The 19,495-nt window shown below is 49.6% G+C and overlaps 2 protein-coding genes across 6 annotated transcripts in view; one reads left to right on the top strand and one right to left on the bottom strand.

Annotated features, from left to right (window-relative positions):
- LOC310769388 (protein-arginine deiminase type-3-like) overlaps nucleotides 1-10,001 on the top strand; it is a 33,045-nt gene extending 23,044 nt beyond the window's left edge. Inside the window, exons 11-16 of the mRNA XM_083628690.1 lie at nucleotides 160-317; nucleotides 2,434-2,578; nucleotides 4,441-4,534; nucleotides 4,887-4,969; nucleotides 6,216-6,350; nucleotides 9,063-10,001. Coding sequence (XP_083484816.1) covers nucleotides 160-317; nucleotides 2,434-2,578; nucleotides 4,441-4,534; nucleotides 4,887-4,969; nucleotides 6,216-6,350; nucleotides 9,063-9,296 — 849 coding nt within the window. The 3' untranslated portion in view covers nucleotides 9,297-10,001. The remainder of the gene's footprint in view (nucleotides 1-159; nucleotides 318-2,433; nucleotides 2,579-4,440; nucleotides 4,535-4,886; nucleotides 4,970-6,215; nucleotides 6,351-9,062) is intronic.
- A 370-nt stretch (nucleotides 10,002-10,371) lies between these two features.
- The window catches only part of RCC2 (regulator of chromosome condensation 2), a 34,124-nt gene continuing 25,000 nt past the window's right edge, over nucleotides 10,372-19,495 (bottom strand). For 4 of the 5 annotated variants that reach the window (XM_083628739.1, XM_083628736.1, XM_083628737.1 and 1 more), the window contains exons 11-13: nucleotides 16,522-16,594; nucleotides 14,023-14,100; nucleotides 10,372-12,836 (exon numbers count right to left, since the gene is read on the bottom strand). In XM_083628739.1, the coding sequence (XP_083484865.1) occupies nucleotides 12,732-12,836; nucleotides 14,023-14,100; nucleotides 16,522-16,594 (256 nt within the window). In that variant the 3' untranslated portion in view covers nucleotides 10,372-12,731. The remainder of the gene's footprint in view (nucleotides 12,837-14,022; nucleotides 14,101-16,521; nucleotides 16,595-19,495) is intronic. The other variant, XM_083628740.1, reaches the window with a different exon arrangement.

Genomic DNA, 19,495 nt, shown 5'->3' with positions numbered 1-19,495 from the left:
TGTATACAATTTGAATCGCCCACACAAACACCCCTTTGCGTCACTCCACCCTGTAGCTTCTGTGTTTCAAATGCAATGGACACAAGGTCATTTTCATAGAGGGGCAGCCTTGTCGCCAAGATCACTCCTAATTCTGTTGCCCTTTGCTCCCCACCCCAGGGCCCTGATTTTGGCTACGTGACCCGGAAGGCAGAAGGCAAAGGCAACAGCGTCTCCACTTTGGACTCATTTGGGAACCTTGAAGTCAGCCCTCCAGTGACCGTCAGGGGCAAAGAGTACCCCCTGGGGAGGGTCATCATCGGGAGTGCCTTACCCATGTAGGTGGAGAGGGTGTGTGTTGGGGGGGGGAGAAAAAGCGCTGGCGTGGTGAAGCATCTGACAAGGACTCACATGCACAAGCAAGAGCCCTCTGGACCTCCTTCTCGTCTCCCTTTCATCTTGCTTCTTCACCCATGTCTCACTCTAGCCCAGGCAACAGTGGGAAGGGAGGAGGAGGAACACAGAAAGTTGCTTTATCCTGAACCATATCATTGGTCAATCTGGGCTGGTTTTCTTAAAAAAGTTTGTTTATACTTTTTGAATTTATACGTTTCATAAATTTTACAATCGTTTTAGCATTTCAAAGTTTGACCCGCCCCCTTTCTGTGGTTCCTTACATTTATTTTTAAATACCTTCTGTGTATTCAAATTCATTTAATTTTCTCATCTAATTATCTACTCTTATGGAACTGCAGATTATTACAATAACCCTGCCAATGTTCTTATCTGCCTACAGTTTATCTGTAAATATTCACGAAACCATTTCCATTCTTTTATAAAAAGTTTGCTATCTTGATTTCTTATTCTTCTGGTAAATTATGCCATTTCTGCATCTTCCATAAGTTTTTGTATCCATTCTTCCTTTGCTGGGACTTCTGCTTCTTTCCATTTTGGGGCGAGCAACATTCTTGCTGCTATAGTCACATACATGAGTAAGTTTCTATACAATTTAGGTAGTTCTTGCAGAATCAGTTTCTCCGTCGCCTTCTGAAACTCCCCATGTGTGTGAGCAATGCAGCCATACGTATGGAGTTAAGGATTGCATCATTGGAGACTGTCATCTGGAAGCGAGTCTTTGGCTATTGGCTGTCCAGCTGGCATAGGCTTCCCGACCATTACCTTTTTCAGTGCCTCTGGCGGGACGTCTTTGTCAATCCCTGGGTAGGAAAAATCCATGCCAAACTTCTGAGCATCGGAATTTCCCCAGCGGACTCCTTAAAGATGAACTTACGCTCAGCCAAAAGCCTTATTGAGCAAAGCTTAGCGGACATTGAAAATCAACACAACCTCGCCAGGGGTGGGGGTGTCTGCTCCCCCAGGTATCACGGAATAACCCCACCACTTGCCTTCCATCATACATGTCATCTCTTTCATCAGTACCACACCGACTTGCATTTATTCGTGCAAGGTTCAATGTCTTTCCATCGAACCTGCTGAACCACAGATTTTCCAAGGGTTTGGTGTCTCCGCTATGCGTGTGTGACGGGGAAACTGTTGAATCTCTTTCACATATAATGTTCAACTGTCCCCTACATAGCATAGCCAGGGCTAAATTCCTGGGTCCTGCTTTACTGCGCTTGGTTGGCAGGCCTGTTGAGTCACACGCCGCACTGCTTTTGCAGGATACAGATCCTTCTGTAACTCTGCAGGTGGCGAGATTTCTGAATGCGGTTATCTCACACTCAAAAACCACCAAAAAACAACAACAACATCAAACCTAATCGGACTGTTATGATGAGAGTGCATGTCGGAGTTCGTCTTCAGTTTTCCTTTTCTGTGATCTGCCCCTTGGAGCTCTCCTGGCCCCAAGCTGTCACTTGGCTCTGCTCAATGACCCACCCTTGCATCGTGGTGTTCACCTTCTGTTGTCGGATATATCTGTTTTTATGTCTCTGTGTTTTTATGTTTATACATATTCTGTTGTCGGATATATCTGTTTTTATGTCTCTGTGTTTTTATGTTTGTACATATTTTATGGGCTAATAGCCATAAATAAATAAATAAATAAATTAGGTAGTTCTGTCCCTATATAATTCCCAAAAGAAAAGCTTCTGGTCTCTCTCTCTTTTTTACAAAGGTTATTTTAAACATCCTTTTCAATTCATTATATATCATTTCCCAGTAAGCTTCAACCTTACTACAAGACCACCACATATGATAAAAAGATAAAACGGTTCTTTTTATCATATGGTTGTTGTTGTTGTTTTTTTAAAAAATCTGGGCTGGTTGTAAGGAGGCAGATGGATGAGAAGTCTGTTGAGGACACTTGGTGTGCCCTGATGGACCAGGCACTGGCGGATATGAGATTGGGATGGATAGTACTTTCACGGAGGCAAAGTCCTTGCCTTTGGAATGGATGCCTAACCCTAAACTCTGCCTCTCTTTACTTCCTAGGCCTCACGGCGACAAGATGGTCAAAGTTGTGCGGGACTTCCTCTATGCCCAGGAAGTACAATCGCCCATCGAACTGTATTCTGCCTGGCTGCTGGTGGGGCATGTGGACGAGTTCATGTGTTTCGTCCCAGCCTCTGACAGAAAGGTACTGCCATGGATGCAGAGGGATGGTGCGAGGCCATAGCTGTCAACCGTTCCTTATTTGGCGGGAAAGTCCCTTATCCCAGCACTGTGTCCCGCTGCTGTCCCTTATTGATGATGTCCCTTAAATTTCCCAGGTTTCAAAGGAAGCAGCTCCTCTCCCTCCCTCCCTCCCTGCCGGCCAGGGAGGAGGGAGGCTCCAACTGTGTTGCTTGGCTGCGTTGCTCACCCAATAAGGAGTCTAAGAACGACTGGGGGGTGAAGCTTGCATGCCTTGTGCCGATCAAATTGGCTGCATTGCCTGGGGACTCGCCTTTGCTCAGCGCTTCCCAGCAGAGAGGTGACGGTGGTTTTCCTTGCTGCATCCCCTTTGCCGGGTTGCTGTGCTGTGGGAACCACCGCTTGAGGCTTCGTTTGGCTGCTGACTGGGCTTTCTGCCTTTGGCTCGGAAGGGCTCAGAAGTTGAACATACTTGTGCTCGGAAAATCCCTTATTTTGGCTGCTGATCCCTTATTTTCGAGGCTGCTGGTCCCTTATTTTCAAATCTGTAAGTTGACAGCTATGTGCAAGGCACTAACTGGAGAAGGGAAGAAGGCTCAGAACCAGGGGATTGGTGGTATGATGAGTGGGCAGAGGGAGACGATGAAGTGGACTGAGAGGAGGAGGTGCCGGAAGGTGAAGAGGCAACAGGGTTTAGTGAGCAGGAAGAGGCTGTGGCAGAGAGCAGTCCAGACACAAAGGCGGGAGAGGAGAGGCGCCAGGAGACAGAGATAAGGCTGGCTGCAGAAGAACCCAGGGAGCCTCCCCCTGCTGCCATGAGTGGCTCCTCTCCCCCTTGGTCTCCCAGAACATGAAGAGAAATAAAAACGGTGGAGTAATGAGAAACTAGGTGAAGGAATCTGAGATTACTTGGGAAGGACCCAGGGGAGTGTTAGGGAGTGGTGGGAAGGCTACTTCAATCCTACTGGCAAGAGTTGTCGTGACCACTGTTTGGGTTTCTTTGAATAAAGAGTTAACACCCCTGACAATGGGTGTTTTGTTGCTGACTCCAGCTCCTGACAGGTACACCCTGGCCACTGCTTTCAGCCTTCAAGTGCATTTTAACCTGTTTACTCAGAGGATATTTATTCCCTCATATTTTGAAACCCACCAGTCTAAAAGGCAGTGAACAGAAGCTGTTGGCAACTTAGTTAATAATAATGATAATAATAATTTATTATTTATATCCCACCCAACTGGCTGGGCCAGCCCGAGCCACTCTGGCCATTTTCCAACAGAATATTAAAAACACGCTAAAACATCAACCATTAAAAACTTCCCTATACAAGGCTGCTTTCAGATGTTTTCTAAAAGTCAGGTAGCTGTTTATTTCCTTGACATCTGATGGGAGGGCGTTCCACAAGGCGGGCGCCACTACCGAGAAGGCCCTCTGCCTGGTTCCCTGTGACTTGGCTTTTCGCAGTGAGGGAACCACCAGAAGGCCCTTGGAGCTGGACCTCAGTGTCTGGGCTGAACAATGGGGTGGAGACGCTCCTTCAGGTATACTGGGCTGAGGCCATTTAGGACTTTAAAGGTCAGTACCACAACACTGAATTGTGCTTGGAAGTCAATGTAGGTCTTTCAGGACCGATGTTATGTGGTCTTGGCAGCTGCTCCCAGTCACCAGTCTAGCTGCCGCATTCTGGATTAGTTGTCATTTCCGGGTCACCACTCTGGCAAGACAGTATGCGAGCAGGTAGGGTCTCAGCCGGCGTACTGATGGAGCTGGTAGGCAGCTGCAGTTCCAGAGGGCACCATGTTGGCTACCCCTGAGCTGCAAGTACATTTTGCAGCCTGTCTCACTTCATTCCCTCTGTTCCTTTCCAGGGTTTCCGCCTGCTTCTGGCCAGCCCCAGTCGCTGCTACAAGCTTCTGAAGGAGAAGGAGCAAGAGGGGTACGGCGATGCCATGATGTTTGATGGTAAGGTGGTTCTCCTTTCTCCTCTGCAGGAGCCGACATGAAGTCTGGGCAGGAAGTTGCATACTTCTCATTAAGGCCCCAAGAAGCTAAACCTCACAACTGAACTACCCCATCTCACTCTGTCCAAGGGGTTGTTGTTTTTTGCTCAAAATCAGGGGTGGGGAACCTCAAGCCTGGGGGCCAAATATGTGTTCCCCCCCCAAGTCTTATTTACCTGACTCTCATCTGAGCTAAATATTACAGTGCAGTATGGAACTGAGGACATGTATTTTGAACCAGTAATTTAAGGGGTGGCGGTGGGGAACATAAAAGTCGTACCATGAATGAAGCAGCCGCCTGATTCTTATTACAGGGCTAGGGAAAGACGACAAAGAAATTTCAATAACAACAATCCTGGCTGACAAATCCTTGAGGAGCATCAATGAGTATTACCAGGTAATTGTCACACCCCTTTCTCCCGCATAGTCATTTGATTATGAACCTGGACACTTTCTAAATGATATTCATTGTGATGGCGAGTCTGACTGATGGATGTTCACCTAGTGAGGTTCATGGCAGAGTGGAGATTTTAATTCTGGCGTCCAGGGTCCTTGAGCCACACCCTAACCGCTATACAATATAGATCCTTTCCTCTGTGCTGGAATAGAAATCTGCAGATCACAGGGAGGAAGCGACAGGCTCCCTGCCCTGTGCTTGTGGCAGAGAAGTTCCCTGGCACAGACAGGCTGTTGCAGAGATGCACGCAAGCTGCAAGGGAATCTTTGCAGTAAGGGAAAGGGAAACTGTCATTTGAGTTGGGATGAGTTCATGGGGTGTTAGAGACAGGAGTGGCTTTGTGGGGGATGAAGACCCATGAAGTGATAAAGGGAATGGCAGGTGAAGAGGAAGTAGGCTGGAAGGGACTAGGATGAAGCCCAGAGGTTCCGAGGAAAGCTTGTAGAACTGAGAAAGTCAGGAAAGGCTTCATGCTTGGGACTGAGTGTCAGTCTGGTCAAAAGAGACAAGCTAAGGAGGAGGACCATTGCTCAGTGGTACAGCACCTGCCTTGCATGTGGGATGTCAAAGGTTCAGTCCCGCACGGCATCTCTAAGTGGGGCATCTGAAAACCCTGGAGAGTCATTGCTGCTAGTCAGTGTAGAGGAAAGAAGAAGAAGAAGAGTTTGGATTTGATATCCCGCCTTTCACTCCCCTTCAGGAGTCTCAAAGCAGCTAACATTCTCCTTTCCCTTCCTCCTTCACAACAAACACTCTGTGAGGTGAGTGGGGCTGAGAGACTTCAAAGAAGTGTGACTGGCCCAAGGTCACCCAGCAGCTGCATGTGGAGGAGCGGGGACGCGAACCCAGTTCCCCAGATTACGAGACTAGCGCTCTTAACCACTACACCACACTGGCTCTCGAACTGGGCAATTAGAGGGAATCTGAGAAGGCACAAAAACTGGTGTAGAGACTGAAGTGCCAAGGATCCCACTGTTGGGAAATTGGTGGTATGCTATGGAACAGAAGCTACCGTTTATGTGAAAGGCCACAAACACACACCATGCAGTCTGTGGCAGTGTTAGGAAATACCACCAGGAGCATGACTCCATTGACACACCTGTCAAATCTTTAACTGCATTGTGCCTTCACTTGTAGTGATGCAATGAATTCTTCTCTCTGAGGCATGTCTTCTCTCACTCCCCAGAAATGCATTGACTGGAACAGAGACCTCCTCAAAGAGGAGCTGGAACTGGAAGAGGAGGACATCATCGACATCCCCCAGCTCTTCACTCGCTCTCCTTACAGCCCCAGCAAAGCTGTTGCTTACTTCCCGGACATAGTAAGGCTCTGCTCAGAAGGTCCTTTTGTAATGAGCCACCACACAGATCCCTGGCCACAGATGCGGTTTTCTCCCTAAGGGGCCAGATTTGGCCCAGTGGCCTCAAGTGCCCGACACTTCCATGGGGCAAGGGGGTGGCCTGGTTGGCAAGATGCAGCAGTTAGGGCAATGATAGAGAATGTTTGTCATGGAGGTCCTGGGTGCAGCATCTACAAATAGGGTTGCGAATGTTGCTGACAATCTTTGAACTGGATGACTCCAAGGGTCTGATGCTGTGCAAGGTAGGCCTCCCCCCCAAAAAAAATTCCTGTCTGGAGCTGCTCTTAAAATGACAGCGTCTCCCACCCCCCCCCATTTTTTTTTTATGTCAACACTTTACTTGGGTACTGTATGTTTCGCTCTATAAGACACACTTTTCCCCTCCTTAAACGTAAGGGAAAATGTGTGTGCATTTTATGGAGCGAGTTAAGCCAGAACAATGAGAGGGAGCGCTGCGCAGCACTCTGTCTTGCTGTTCTAGGTTGGGGCTTAGCTGTGCAAAGCCTCCGCAGAGCAGCGGGGTGCCTTCATCCCGCTGCCCTGCGGAGGCTTCGCGGGCTGTCCCAGAAGCCTCCGCAGGACACGGGGATGAAGGCTCCGCGTTCCCTGCAGAGGCTTCACGCAAAGCTAGACCAGCACAGCGCTCTCTCTAGCTATTCTGGCTTTTGTTTGTTTTTTTTTAATAAATTTTTTATTGGTTTTTCAACACATATTAAAAGACAATACAACACAATACATAAACAAACAAACATATAAACACGTATAATTTCTTAACCTTTCTTTCCTTAGACCTTCTTTCAGCGACTTCCCCATACCTCCCCTTTCTGCATCCCTGTTTTAAATCATTCCAGCAACCCCTAATTTCAATTTCTTATAGCACTTTCTTTAAATCTTTTTTCTCATATCCAATTGTTTGTCACTGCAATTCTATTTTGCGTTACCCAAGACATTTTAACATTCATTAATTTTACAACAATTCTTAAGATAAACTTTAAATTTCTTCCAATCTTCTTCCACCGTCTCTTTCCCTTGGTCACGGATTCTGCCAGTCATCTCCGCCAGTCCCATGTAGTCGATCACCTTGGTCTGCCATTCTTCCAGTGTGGGTAGTTCTTGTGTCTTCCAATACTTTGCTAAGAGTACTCTTGCTGCTGTTGTAGCATACATAAAAAACGTCCTATCTTTCCTTGACACCAATTGACCTACCATGCCCAGGAGGAAGGCTTCTGGTTTCTTCACGAAAGTGCATTTAAGCACCTTTTTCATTTCATTATAAATCATTTCCCAGAAGGCCTTCATCCTTGGGCACGTCCACCAAAGGTGGTAGAAAGTACCTTCAGTTTCCTTACATTTCCAGCATTTATTATTGGGCGTATGATAGATTTTTGCAAGCTTGACTGGGGTCATGTACCACCTATAAATCATTTTCATAATGTTCTCTCTTAAGGCATTACATGCCGTAAACTTTATACCGGTAGTCCATAACTGTTCCCAGTCAGCAAACATAATGTCATGACCAATGTCTTGTGCCCATTTAATCATAGCTGATTTAACCGTCTCATCCTGTGTATTCCATTTCAACAGCAAGTTATATAGCTATTCTGGCTTTTGGATAGCCCCCGCAAAGCCTCCGTAGGGCAGCAGGACGAAGGCTTCCCGCTGCCCTGCGGAGGCTTCATGCGGCTCTTGCGGGAAGGGGGGGGGAGGGACAGAGTGCGCGGCCCTGTCCCCCGTCTCAGAAAAGCCCCCCAAGAACCGTGCTCCCTTTAAAAAGCACGCGGTTCTTGCGGGAGATGGGGGAAGGTACAGAGGGCAGCTTACCCGCGCACAGCCTCTTCGGGGCAGGGAGAGCCTTCATCCCACTGCCCGGGAGAGGCTTCAGCGGCTATCCCAGAAGCCGGATCTCTCTTGCTGTTCTAGCTTCTGAGATTCAGAATTTGTTTTTGTCCCCGCCCCCCCCCAAACTAGGTGCATTTTAGAATCATAGAGTTGGAAGAGACCACAAGGGCCATCGGGTCCAACCCCCTGCCAAGCAGGAAACACCATCAGAGCACTCCTGACATATGGTTGTCAAGCCTCTGCTTAAAGACCTCCAAAGAAGGAGACTCCACCACACTCCTTGGCAGCAAATTCCACTGTCGAACAGCTCTTACTGTCAGGAAGTTCTTCCTAATGTTTAGGTGGAATCTTCTTTCTTGTAGTTTGGATCCATTGCTCCGTGTCCGCTTCTCTGGAGCAGCAGAAAACAACCTTTCTCCCTCCTCTATGTGACATCCTTTTATATATTTGAACATGGCTATCATATCACCCCTTAACCTCCTCTTCTCCAGGCTAAACATGCCCAGCTCCCTTAGCCGTTCCTCATAAGGCATTGTTTCCAGGCCTTTGACCATTTTGGTTGCCCTCCTCTGGACACGTTCCAGTTTGTCAGTGTCCTTCTTGAACTGTGGTGCCCAGAACTGGACACAGTACTCCAGGTGAGGTCTGACCAGAGCAGAATACAGTGGCACTATTACTTCCCTTGATCTTATCATAGGTGCGTCCTATACAGCGAAAAATACGGTAATTTCCAGCGAGTGGATATTGCGAGGAAGACTCTGGAGCAAAGGGTTATAAATGCCCATAGCAGTTTCAGAGTCCCCTTCTCACAGGCATCCCATGTCTCATTTGCAGGTGAACATGCTTGTCCTGGGAAAATACCTGGGCATCCCAAAGCCCTTTGGACCCATCATCCATGAGCAGTGCTGCTTGGAAGAGGAGGTCCGCCGTTTGCTGGAGCCGCTGGGGTTGTCCTGCACCTTCATAGACGACTACGAAACCTACCACGAGAGTCTCGGCGAGGTCCACTGTGGCACCAACGTCCGACGCAAGGCCTTTTTCTTCAAGTGGTGGAACATGACCCCTTGAGCGTGGAGAGATCCACAACCTGCCCTCCTTGCAGGCGAGGAAGATGCCAGGGCAGCTGCTGTGTAGCTTATGCTTATCTGCAGAATCGTCACTTTCCGGGGAACTGCGTACGGTTCCTGTCTTGCCCAGGACTTTTGATTAACTTCAAGGGCTGAGCTGATTGCTCACCCTTTTTTCACGCTCCCAGGTCCACCCACGCATTTCATTCCCCCGGTATGTCACTCTGCAGTCTGAGCCAGATGAAGAGACCATGTTTGCTGCTCAGGAACAATCCAGGCATTCAAATGAGATCACAGATCTCTAGCCTGTTATCTTTTAAAGCTGGGATTTTTGGGGAGGACGGAAAGGGGCTTGAGTGCCCGTTTTCAGTGTAAGGCAGGTCAGAGACACAGAGCCAGTTCTAAGTTACGCAGCATGCAATCCTTCAAGGACCCAGATTTAGGGCCGATGCACAGGGCAGGGGGTCAGTCCAAAAATTTCTGTGCCGAGGATCTCCCCCTGCCCCCATGGCACTGTGAAGAGGCTACACCTCTCTAAGCCTTAGCAGAATAAGGAGTGTGAAAAGCATACATTTCTTTGTTTTTTTTAATGAATTATGTAATGGCTGCAGTCTATACCTCTGTTTTTGATGATTGCAAAAAAAGGCACGCAAATGTTTTTCGCTTGCATTTTAAGGAGCGTTTGAATAAACTTGTGGAGAAAAGTTGAGCGCTGAGCAAAGTCTTTTGTTGGATGCTGGTGCTGGGGAGAGGTGAGCTAATTCATACATGATCTTCCATAATCCTCTAGACCAGCCGTTCTCAACCTGTGGGTCCCCAGATGTTGTTGAACTACAACTCCCATCACCCCTAGCTAGCAAGGTCAGAGCTCAGGGATGATGGGAGTTGTAGTCCAACAACATCTGGGGACCTACAGGTTGAGTACCACTGCTCTAGACTGAAGTGACATGACAAAAGGTACATGGCACAGAGAAAGTGGGTAGGGAAAAGTTCTCTCTCTTGTAATGCTAGAACTCTTAGGCAGCCAGTGAAGCTGAATTATGCATCAAGTTACACTGCTGTTACATGCATAAAGCTCTACGCAATGTTGTCGTTTATTTAAACATTTATTTTGAGAAATATATATTAAAAAACCCCAAGAAAAACCATAGGAGTTACATGACTAGGCTAGGAACATACCCCACCAGATTTAAACCCAAAATTCTTCGTTTTATCTCTGAGCTCTTCCTCCACAATGAAGAGAGTGGGGACAAGAAGGGACCAGAGGCGGAGACACTAGAACAGGTGAACTGTCTAGGTCTGGAAGCAAAAAGCCAGGGTTTTTTAAAAAAAAGTATTAACAACAGAGTAATGTCACGCTTTGCTGCAGAGGGAGGGTCTGTTTCCTCTTTCTCCCACCCACCCTGACCCTTGCAAATACGTTATCCCCGAAGTTCTGTTCCAGTTAGGTTTCTCCTCGAAATGTCCTCATGTACCACACACATCCCTGCAGCTCCAGAAACAGAACCACTTTTTTGCACAGGTGAAAAAGGCCATGAAAGAAAATCTCTTCTGTATGAGGTATGTAACTTGACTAGACAGACAAACAGGAATGGAGACAAAAGCAAACACTTCAGGTGTAGGTTTAGATCCATTTTTTTTTCTTAAAATAAAAAAGACAAATAATAATGCAATGTACAGCCCCTATTTCTTCCCCACCCTCCCCCCAAAAAACAAAAAGGAAAAAATTTAAGGGTTGCTCCCTCTAACCCAGCATCCCGGAAAAGCCCCCAACCTTTTCAAGAACTCTGAACCTGCAAATGTTAACGTGGTATGGGACTAAACCCCCCCCCCAAAAAAAACAGAGAGCTAGCAGATTCAAGGAAGGGAAAGGGGGGAGAAGAGGGGACCTACTGCTAGAAAAAAAGGGAGTTCATGCTGGGACAGAGAGGAGGCAAGTTCTGTTTCAAAGGCACCAAAATTTCTCCAACACAACACACGGCCGCAGAAGGGAGAAGGAACTAATAGACTTGTAACAGGAATCTGGGGGCCAACTAATATTTCATCGAGGAGGCCGAGAGGTTCTTTAAGTCATCCCAAAGCACCTTTGCATAACTGTCACACACACCCCCACCCAAGGCGCCTAAAACCGGGAACTGTAGCAGTTTTAAATGGGGGGGGGGTGAAGCCTATGGGTATCTGCAACGTACATGAGGGACACCCTTGCAACTTGCACCAGCTGCAAGCGTGGCCCTGACTGTTTTTTGAGGGGGGGATAAACTCTCTCTCCCTTGCCAGAAGGATCCATGAGGCTCACATAGAATTTGGTTAAGAAGAGTGGAAATAGTGGAGTGAGTGGGAGAAGGAAGGAGATTCCTTCCATCCAAGTAGCTGAATCAGGACTTTGAATTCTCTATCAACAAAACAAAAGGCCCCCCCCCCCCAATTCAAACCAAGGGTCGCTCCTCCTGCTTCGCTCCCCCCTCTTATTCCTGGGGCTCTGCAAATAAATTCAACCATTCGCTAGGAGGCTGCCGAATGTGACAGCGCCCCCGTGTGGTGGACTGGCCTGGTATTTACAACACTCCCAAGACAGGAGCAGTCGGCTGAGGTGCCTTTTGGAACTCTTGACTACAATTCCCATCGCTTCTGGCCACTGGCCATGCTGTCTTGGGCTGATGGGAGTTGCAGTTCCGCAACGCCATCAAAGGGTTCCCCACTCCCATTTTAGCAGGTGGGGAGCTTATGAAAATCTGCAGTACGGGAGGCACCTCATCAACAGAAAAATCTACGTAATTAAGGGGAAAAAAAATCTTTTGCAGAAGCCTCGAGCTTGTGGAAATCTGTAGTGCAGCAGGCACCCTTTTTTTAAAAAAAATCTGAGATACTTTAAGGACAGCCTTCTTGCAGAGACCTCGAGGTTTCTTGGGAACAAAAAATATATATATACAAGATGGCCCCTTCCACAAAGGAGGAAATCGTTTCCAGCTGCAGGGGAGGGTGGGGGGGGGGGAAAGAAGGGTTAGCCTTCTCAAAATGCTGGTTACTGGTCTGCCGCTTAAAGTATCGGCTATGGGAAAGGAAAACAGAAAAAAAATGGGCGAATTTGGACAAACAGTCCTGCCATTTTCATCGAAACTCAAAAGAAGAAGCAGATCTCTCTTGACGTAATGTCCCACCTCCATGCCCCCCCCACCAAAGAAACCAAAATACAAAGCAACCTGTCTTAGGGAAAAGGGCAGGGTGGGCAGGGAAGTCAATGTTAACTGGTAGCTGGAAGCTTCAAATTGCTTATCAAATACGAAATCTTGGGTAGTCTAAGGAGACGAGTGCCGGTGCCTGGAATCTCCCCATCGCGTACGGATCCCATGTCCCCATTGCACACGACGGGAGCAGCGACTGCCTTGTCGGGGGGTGTGGGACGGCGGGGAGGAGGAGGAAGAGGCCCCCGCGTGGGTCAGAGCGTGCGCGGGTTGTACTCTGGCAGCTTCTTCAGCTTCTCGTTCTCAGCCTCGCTCTCGTCGCGGGCAATCGCGAGGGAGTGGGCGTAGCCCATCGCCACCTGAGCAAAGTGAAAAAGGACAGCGCAGGGGTGTTAGGAAGATCCAAAGTTCTCGAGAGCGGCCAGCCAGAGGCCGCACAAAGCCAAGCCCGCACGTAGGGCCCTCAGAGAGAAACAGCACCCATGCCTTTCCCACTTGTGGTTCTCAGTCAGTGGCATCTGGAGGTAAACTGGATAGGAAGGGTCCATCTATTTCATGCATTTGATCGCCACTGACAAGTGGACCTGCTTAAGAAAAGAGCCTTACAGCTGGATCAGGTCCACTTAGTGCAGCCCCCTGTTCTCACGGTGGCCAACCAGATGCCCCGATAGGATGTGAAAGCAACAGCCTTCTTATGCTCTTGTTTTTCGCCATTCTAAGGTTCACTGCCACTGTCCAGGGAGGTTCCATTTAGGAATCATAGGAAACTTAAGTTGAGCCCTGCAGCTGGATCAGGCCCATCCAGCCCAGCATCCTGTTCTCAGCAACCATCCCAAAGGGAAACCCAAAAGGAGGACCCGAGTGCAAAAGCAGCAACTTTTCCCTCCTGTGGCTTCTTGGCAACAGGTAGAGGAATAGTGGGAGGTAGAACGTGGCCTTACTTTGCTCCATGAATTGGTCCAACCCTCTTTTAATGCGATCCACACCGGTGGCCATCGGCAACCCTCCCTCCCACAAGATGCAACGGACAGCCACAAACTTGAAAAGAGAATTACCGCATTGCCCCAAATATAAGCTGTGCCTGCAAATAAGCTGCAGCTATAAAATTCAAGATTTGCGGGTGCAGCCCGCCTCCCGACACTACCGCCCTGAACAGGGTAGGGGTGGGGAGTGGTGGGTGGGCAGACGGGCTGTGTGCCATTGCCCTGTGCTGCTTCCTGGGGGGGGGGGGGAGCTGTGCCACTTTGCTGGTGGCCTTCCCCCTTCTGGCAAACTTGGGATACATGGTCGGGATGGACGCTGTTGTCCCACCCCCCCGACAGCCCTCGAATATAAGTCGCACTTAACTTTTCACAACTGGAACTTGGAAAAAAGTGTGGCTTATATTCAGCCAATACAGTAGATTGGGGCAGGGGGGTTGGTTGCCAGGCCAGGACACTCTTTCCCCCCTTTTTTGGGGGACCCAAGAAACTTTCAGAAGGAGGTTTGGAACCACGAGGTGCTTCAAAAGGTGGTTCCTGGCTGCCACTACCTGCTCTTTCTTACCTGTTCTGTGTAGATGCCATCCAAAGTCTTCACCTCCTGAGCTGCAGTTGAGGACTTGGGCTTGTGGTCCCCGTAGCCCTGAGAAGACAGAAACGGGACTCAGACCCTCTCCAAATTAAAGAGCCAAGGCAGTTCTCCGCTCTGACCATTAATGCACAGAATGTCAGGAGGCCAGACCTGAAGCCTTTCCCCTCCATAGCACAGATCAATCACCTCGGTCCTGAGAAACCTGTTTGCCTTGTAAGTCTCTGGGTGGCACCAGGCAACTGCCTTGCAGAGTCGGACCCACTGGTCCAATTAGTTCAGTGTTGCCTACATTCACAGGCAAAAACTCGTTCCCGGCATTTCAGAAAGGGGACATTCCCAGCCCTTCTCAGGAGACTGAACCTGGAAGCTTCTGAGCACAATTCAAAGTGTTGGTGCTGACCTTGAAAGCCCTAAATGGCCTCGGTCCTGTATACCTGAAGGAGCGTCTCCACCCCCATCGTTCAGCCCGGACACTGAGGTCCAGCTCCGAGGGCCTTCTGGCGGTTCCCTCCCTGCGAGAAGTGAGGTTACAGGGAACCAGGCAGAGGGCCTTCTCGGTAGTGACGCCCTCCCATCAGATGTCAAGGAAATAAACAACTATCTGACTTATAGAAAACACCTGAAGGCAGCCCTGTTTAGGGAAGTTTTTAATGTTTGATGTTTTATCGTGTTTTTAATATTCTGTTGGGAGCTGCCCAGAGTGGCTGGGTTTCCCCAGCCAGATGGGCAGGGTATAAACAATAAATTATTATTATTATTACTTCTGCATGCAAAGCAGATGCTCTACCACTGAGCCACAGCCCACCTGAAGCGTCCAGTCCCAGTAAATTAAGAGCTGCTTTAAAGACAAACATTGGGAGCAGACCTAGCTCAATAATGCCTGCAATGACTGGCAGCGGCTCCCTCCTGGATTTCAGGCAGAGGACATTGCCTGCTCTACCTGGAGACAAGGACGTAAGACGAGTCTGCTGGATCAGGCCCATCTAGTCCAGCATCTTGTTCTCAGATGCCTGTGGGAAACTTGCAAGCAGAATTTGACCGCAAGAGCGACACTCCCCCTCCTGCGGCCTCCAACAACTGGGGTTCAGAGGCAGAGCATAGCCCCTGTGGCTAGTAGCCACTGATACACCTTATCTGCCAGGAAAATGCTGGAGATTGAGTCTGGGACCTTCGGTGTGCACAGCAGACCCTTTTACCAGGGCTTTCCAAAAATGGCTTTGCATCATTGGCAAGAGGTGCAGGCCAACTTTTGCAAGGGAATATAGAAAAGCAGAATAGTAGATCTGGGAGGGACCCTGTGGGCCATCATCTAGTCCAACCCGCCCTGCAATGCAGGAACCTCAGCATGTGGTTCCCCATCCAATTTGAAACCATGTCGGACCCTGCTTAGCTTTGCAAATGTGCTAGCAGCTTTACTGCTGCACCAGTAGGAGGATAATTAACCACAGGCCACATTGTGCCACCAGCTTGACGCAACACTAATCTAGACATTAGATGGCCCAAAGACTTGCCCCTGAAAGGGTCAGCTTTGAAAGTAGGTGATTTGGGAGTTTTCACACTGTTTTTATGACATTTGTATTCACACGTTTTTGAGCTCCCTTGGAAGGAGGGAGAGCTAAGAATGTAATAAATCATAATAATTTGTATGCGTGAGAAATTGGTAGCTGGATCAGTGTAAGCCATGTATGACATATTACTTTTTTACGTGCACGATGCTTAAAGGTAAAGGTAAAGGGACCCCTGACCATTAGGTCCAGTCGTGGCCGATTCTGGGGTTGTGGCGCTCATCTCGCTTTATTGGCCGAGGGAGCCAGCGTACAGCTTCCAGGTCATGTGGCTAGCATGACTAAGCCGCTTCTGGTGAACCAGAGCAGCGCACGGAAACGCTGTTTACCTTTCCACCGGAGCAGTACCTATTTATCTACTTGCACTTGACGTGCTTTCGAACTGCTAGGTTGGCAGGAGCAGGGACCGAGCAATGGGAGCTCACCCCGTCGCGGGGATTCAAACCGCCAACCTTCTGATCGGCAAGCCCTAGGCTCTGTAGTTTAACCCACAGCACCACCCGCATCCCTAATCGGTTGCTAAAAAGCTGTGAATTGCACTGTTTTCCAGTCTGGAGCCTCATCTCTCGTGTTGAGAGAGCCTTTCACAGCATACAGCGAAAGCATTACAATTCACTTTGAGCAGCCATGGCTTCCCCCCCCCAAAGCATCATGGGAGCTGTAGTTTGTTAAAGGTGTTGTTGGCAGACCCCGCTATTCCCCTCCCAGAGCTGCAATTCCCAGAGTTCCCTGGGAAAGAGGAATCGATTGCTCAAGCCCAAGCTCTCGTTGTCACCTCCTCTGGAGTCGATGGGACCGAGAGGAAAGTCCTCACCTGGCCAAACCAAGCGGCAATGGAAAAGCCTTCCTTCCTTCTTCCCTCCCCCAGATGTGGGCCTATCGCAGCAGCTGCGTCTGCCCTCCTTACCAGTTCTCCAAAGGTCGGAGATGGGCCCCAACTGATTGTGCTCTCATCTGCAGCCACTATTATACTGCTCTTCCTGAAAACAGGTACACAAAGGAGGTTACTGTTTTGGAGAGCCCCGGAGCCCCCACCCCACAGATCCCTTCTCAACCTGGATGTGCCTGCCAGCTTGGGTAGACCCAGGGGCCCACACCTCGCAACAGGCTCCTCTGCCTTCAGAAGGAGCGGTTACTAAGAAACAGGGCCTTCTCTGCAATGGCTCCCTGTTAGATGGAATATCTTCATCCCACAACAAAAAGTACATACCTGGATCTGGACCTTTTAAAGCACTGTGTGAAAGCTTGCAGTGGGATTTAACTGTGGGTACACTGAACACTGGTACAAGTGGAACCTTGGTTTTTGAGCGCCTCGGAAACCGAACAATTTGGAACCCAGACGCCGAAAACCCAGAAGTAATTGCTTCCGTTTTTGAACACGCCTTGGAAGTCGAACAGATTCCAAGGCGTGCTTTTTTCCATCTTTTTGCCGACTACCCATTGATCCTGTTTTCAAACATTTCAGAAGTCTTCTGAAATGGATGACGTTCAAAAACCGAGGTTCCACTGTATATTGAATAGGCAGGGGGACGGAAAGCTTTGGCTCCCTGGACGCCGCCGAACCACAACTCCCATCGGCCCTAGCAAATGTGTCCAATGGTCAGGGATGATCTGGAGGGCCAAAGAGGTCCACCCCCCCCCCCCGCCCACAGGTGGAATAGTGTCAGATGAGGGGTGTGGGGACGACGACACACAGGTTCATCTGCAAAGCTCAGTGGGTGACCCCAGGCCTAGCCTGACTCGCAGGGGTCTTGTGAGGATACAAAAGGTTCGTGGGGAGAAGCACGTAGTCAAGAGCTCAGCCAGATTGGATCAGGCAAGTGGCCTTCTCTAGCCCAGCAACCCGTTCTCGCAGCAGCCAACCAAGGGCCCCATTGGGTGAAGCCCACAAGCAGGGCGTGACGGCAACACTCTCCCCAGAAATGGACAGAGGCTTGCGGCCTAGGACCCACGTACCTACGGGATTGCCTCTCCTGGTATGCCCCGCAGAGGACCTTAAGGTCCACAAATGACAACATTTTGGAGGTCCCAAATCGCAAGGTGATTAGATTGGTCTCAACTAGGGCCAGGGCCTTTTCAGTACTGGCCCCGACTTGGTGGAACGCTCTGTCACAAGAGACTAGGGCCCTGCGGGACTTGACATCTTTCCGCAGGGCCTGCAAGACGGAGCTGTTCCGCTTGGCCTTTGGTTTGGAATCAGTCTGACTGTTATGTTTCCCTCCCTTATGGTCTTGATTTATCGGCTACTTTTAAAATGAGGCTTCATTTTAAATTGCATTTTAACCTGTATTTTAAATTGGTTTACCCCCCCTAATTATGTTTTGTAATTTTACTGGTGTTAGCCGCCCTGGTCCCTCTGGCTGGGGAGGGCGGGGCATAAATAAAATTTATTAATAATAATAAAAATAATATTCCCTTGAAGGGAAGGTGGGCTGCATTAACAATGGTTATATTCCTAGAGGCATAGAAAGCTTCCTTGTCCTGCATCATCCAGCTCAGTAGTCGACACCTGTGGTTCCCAACATGAGGCACATGCCCCACGGGGGGGGGGCAATTTGATTTTTAAGCAGGGCAATTCCAAGAATGAGTTATTAACAGTGATTTTTTTTTGCATTTCTTATGGCTCTAGGGGCCTCCTATATATATATATTTCTTATGGCTCTAGAGGCCTCCTATATATATATTTCTTATGGCTCTAGAGGCCTCCTATATATATACAGTGGAACCTTGTGTTACGGACGGGATCCGTTCCAGAGGCCCGTCCGTAACATGGAACTGACGCAAGCCGAAGCGCCACGTCTGCGCGAGGCGCGATTTAGCGCTTCTGTGCATGCGGCAAAACCCGGAAGTAACCCGTTCCAGTACTTCCGGGTTGCCGCGGGACGAAACATGAAAACACGTAACCTGAAGTGGACGCAACATGAGGTATGACTGTATATGGTGATTCATAATGAGGTATACAGTATAAATGCAAACTGTATACTTCATTACGAAGCACCCTGTATATTGTGACATACAAATTTTTAAAATTAAAATCAGAATGTACCGTATTTTTCGCTCCATAGGACGCACCGGCCCATAGGACGCATCAAGTTTTTTGGGGGGGAAATAAAGGAAAAAAAAATTATTTCCCCCCCAGGCGCTTGTGGTGCCGGCAGCAGGGAGAAGCGCTCTTCTCCCCGCCACCCGCCTTGAGATCAGGTCCGGGGACAGCGGGGAGGCGCAGCGCGTCTCCCCGCTGTCCCCGGAGCTTGCGGGGCAGGCAGCGGGGAGAAGCGCTCTTCTCCCTGCCGCCCGCCCTCAGACCAGGTCCGGGGACAGCGGGGAGACGCGCTGCGCCTCCCAGCTGTCCCCGGAGCTTGCGGGGCAGGCAGCGGGGAGAAGCGCTCTTCTCCCCGCCGCCCGCCTTGAGATCAGGTCCGGGGACAGCGGGGAGACGCGCTGCGCCTCTCCGCTGTCCCCGGAGCTTGCGGGGCAGGCAGCGGGGAGAAGCGCTCTTCTCCCCGCTGCCCGCCTTGAGATCAGGTCCGGGGACAGCGGGAAGACGCGCTGCGCCTCCCCGCTGTCCCCGGAGCTTGCGGGGCAGGCAGCGGGGAGAAGCGCTCTTCTCCCCGCCGCCCGCCTTCAGACCAGGTCCGGGGACAGCGGGGAGACGCGCTGCGCCTCCCCACTGTCCCCGGAGCTTGCGGGGCTGGTGGCGGGGTCTCCCCTCTCACTCTGCAGGCTTCAGCGAAAGCCTGCATTCGCCCTATAGGACGCATACACATTTCCCCTTCATTTTTGGAGGGGAAAAAGTGCGTCCTATAGAGCGAAAAATACGGTATTTTGAATTTGTTAGGTACCTTTATTTTAAATAAAGGGTAAAGGGACCCCTGACCATC

Source organism: Podarcis filfolensis (assembly GCF_964270895.1).
Source record: "Podarcis filfolensis genome assembly, chromosome: 8".
Classification (NCBI taxonomy): domain Eukaryota; kingdom Metazoa; phylum Chordata; class Lepidosauria; order Squamata; family Lacertidae; genus Podarcis; species Podarcis filfolensis.
This window is presented reverse-complemented; position numbering and strand designations above follow the sequence as displayed.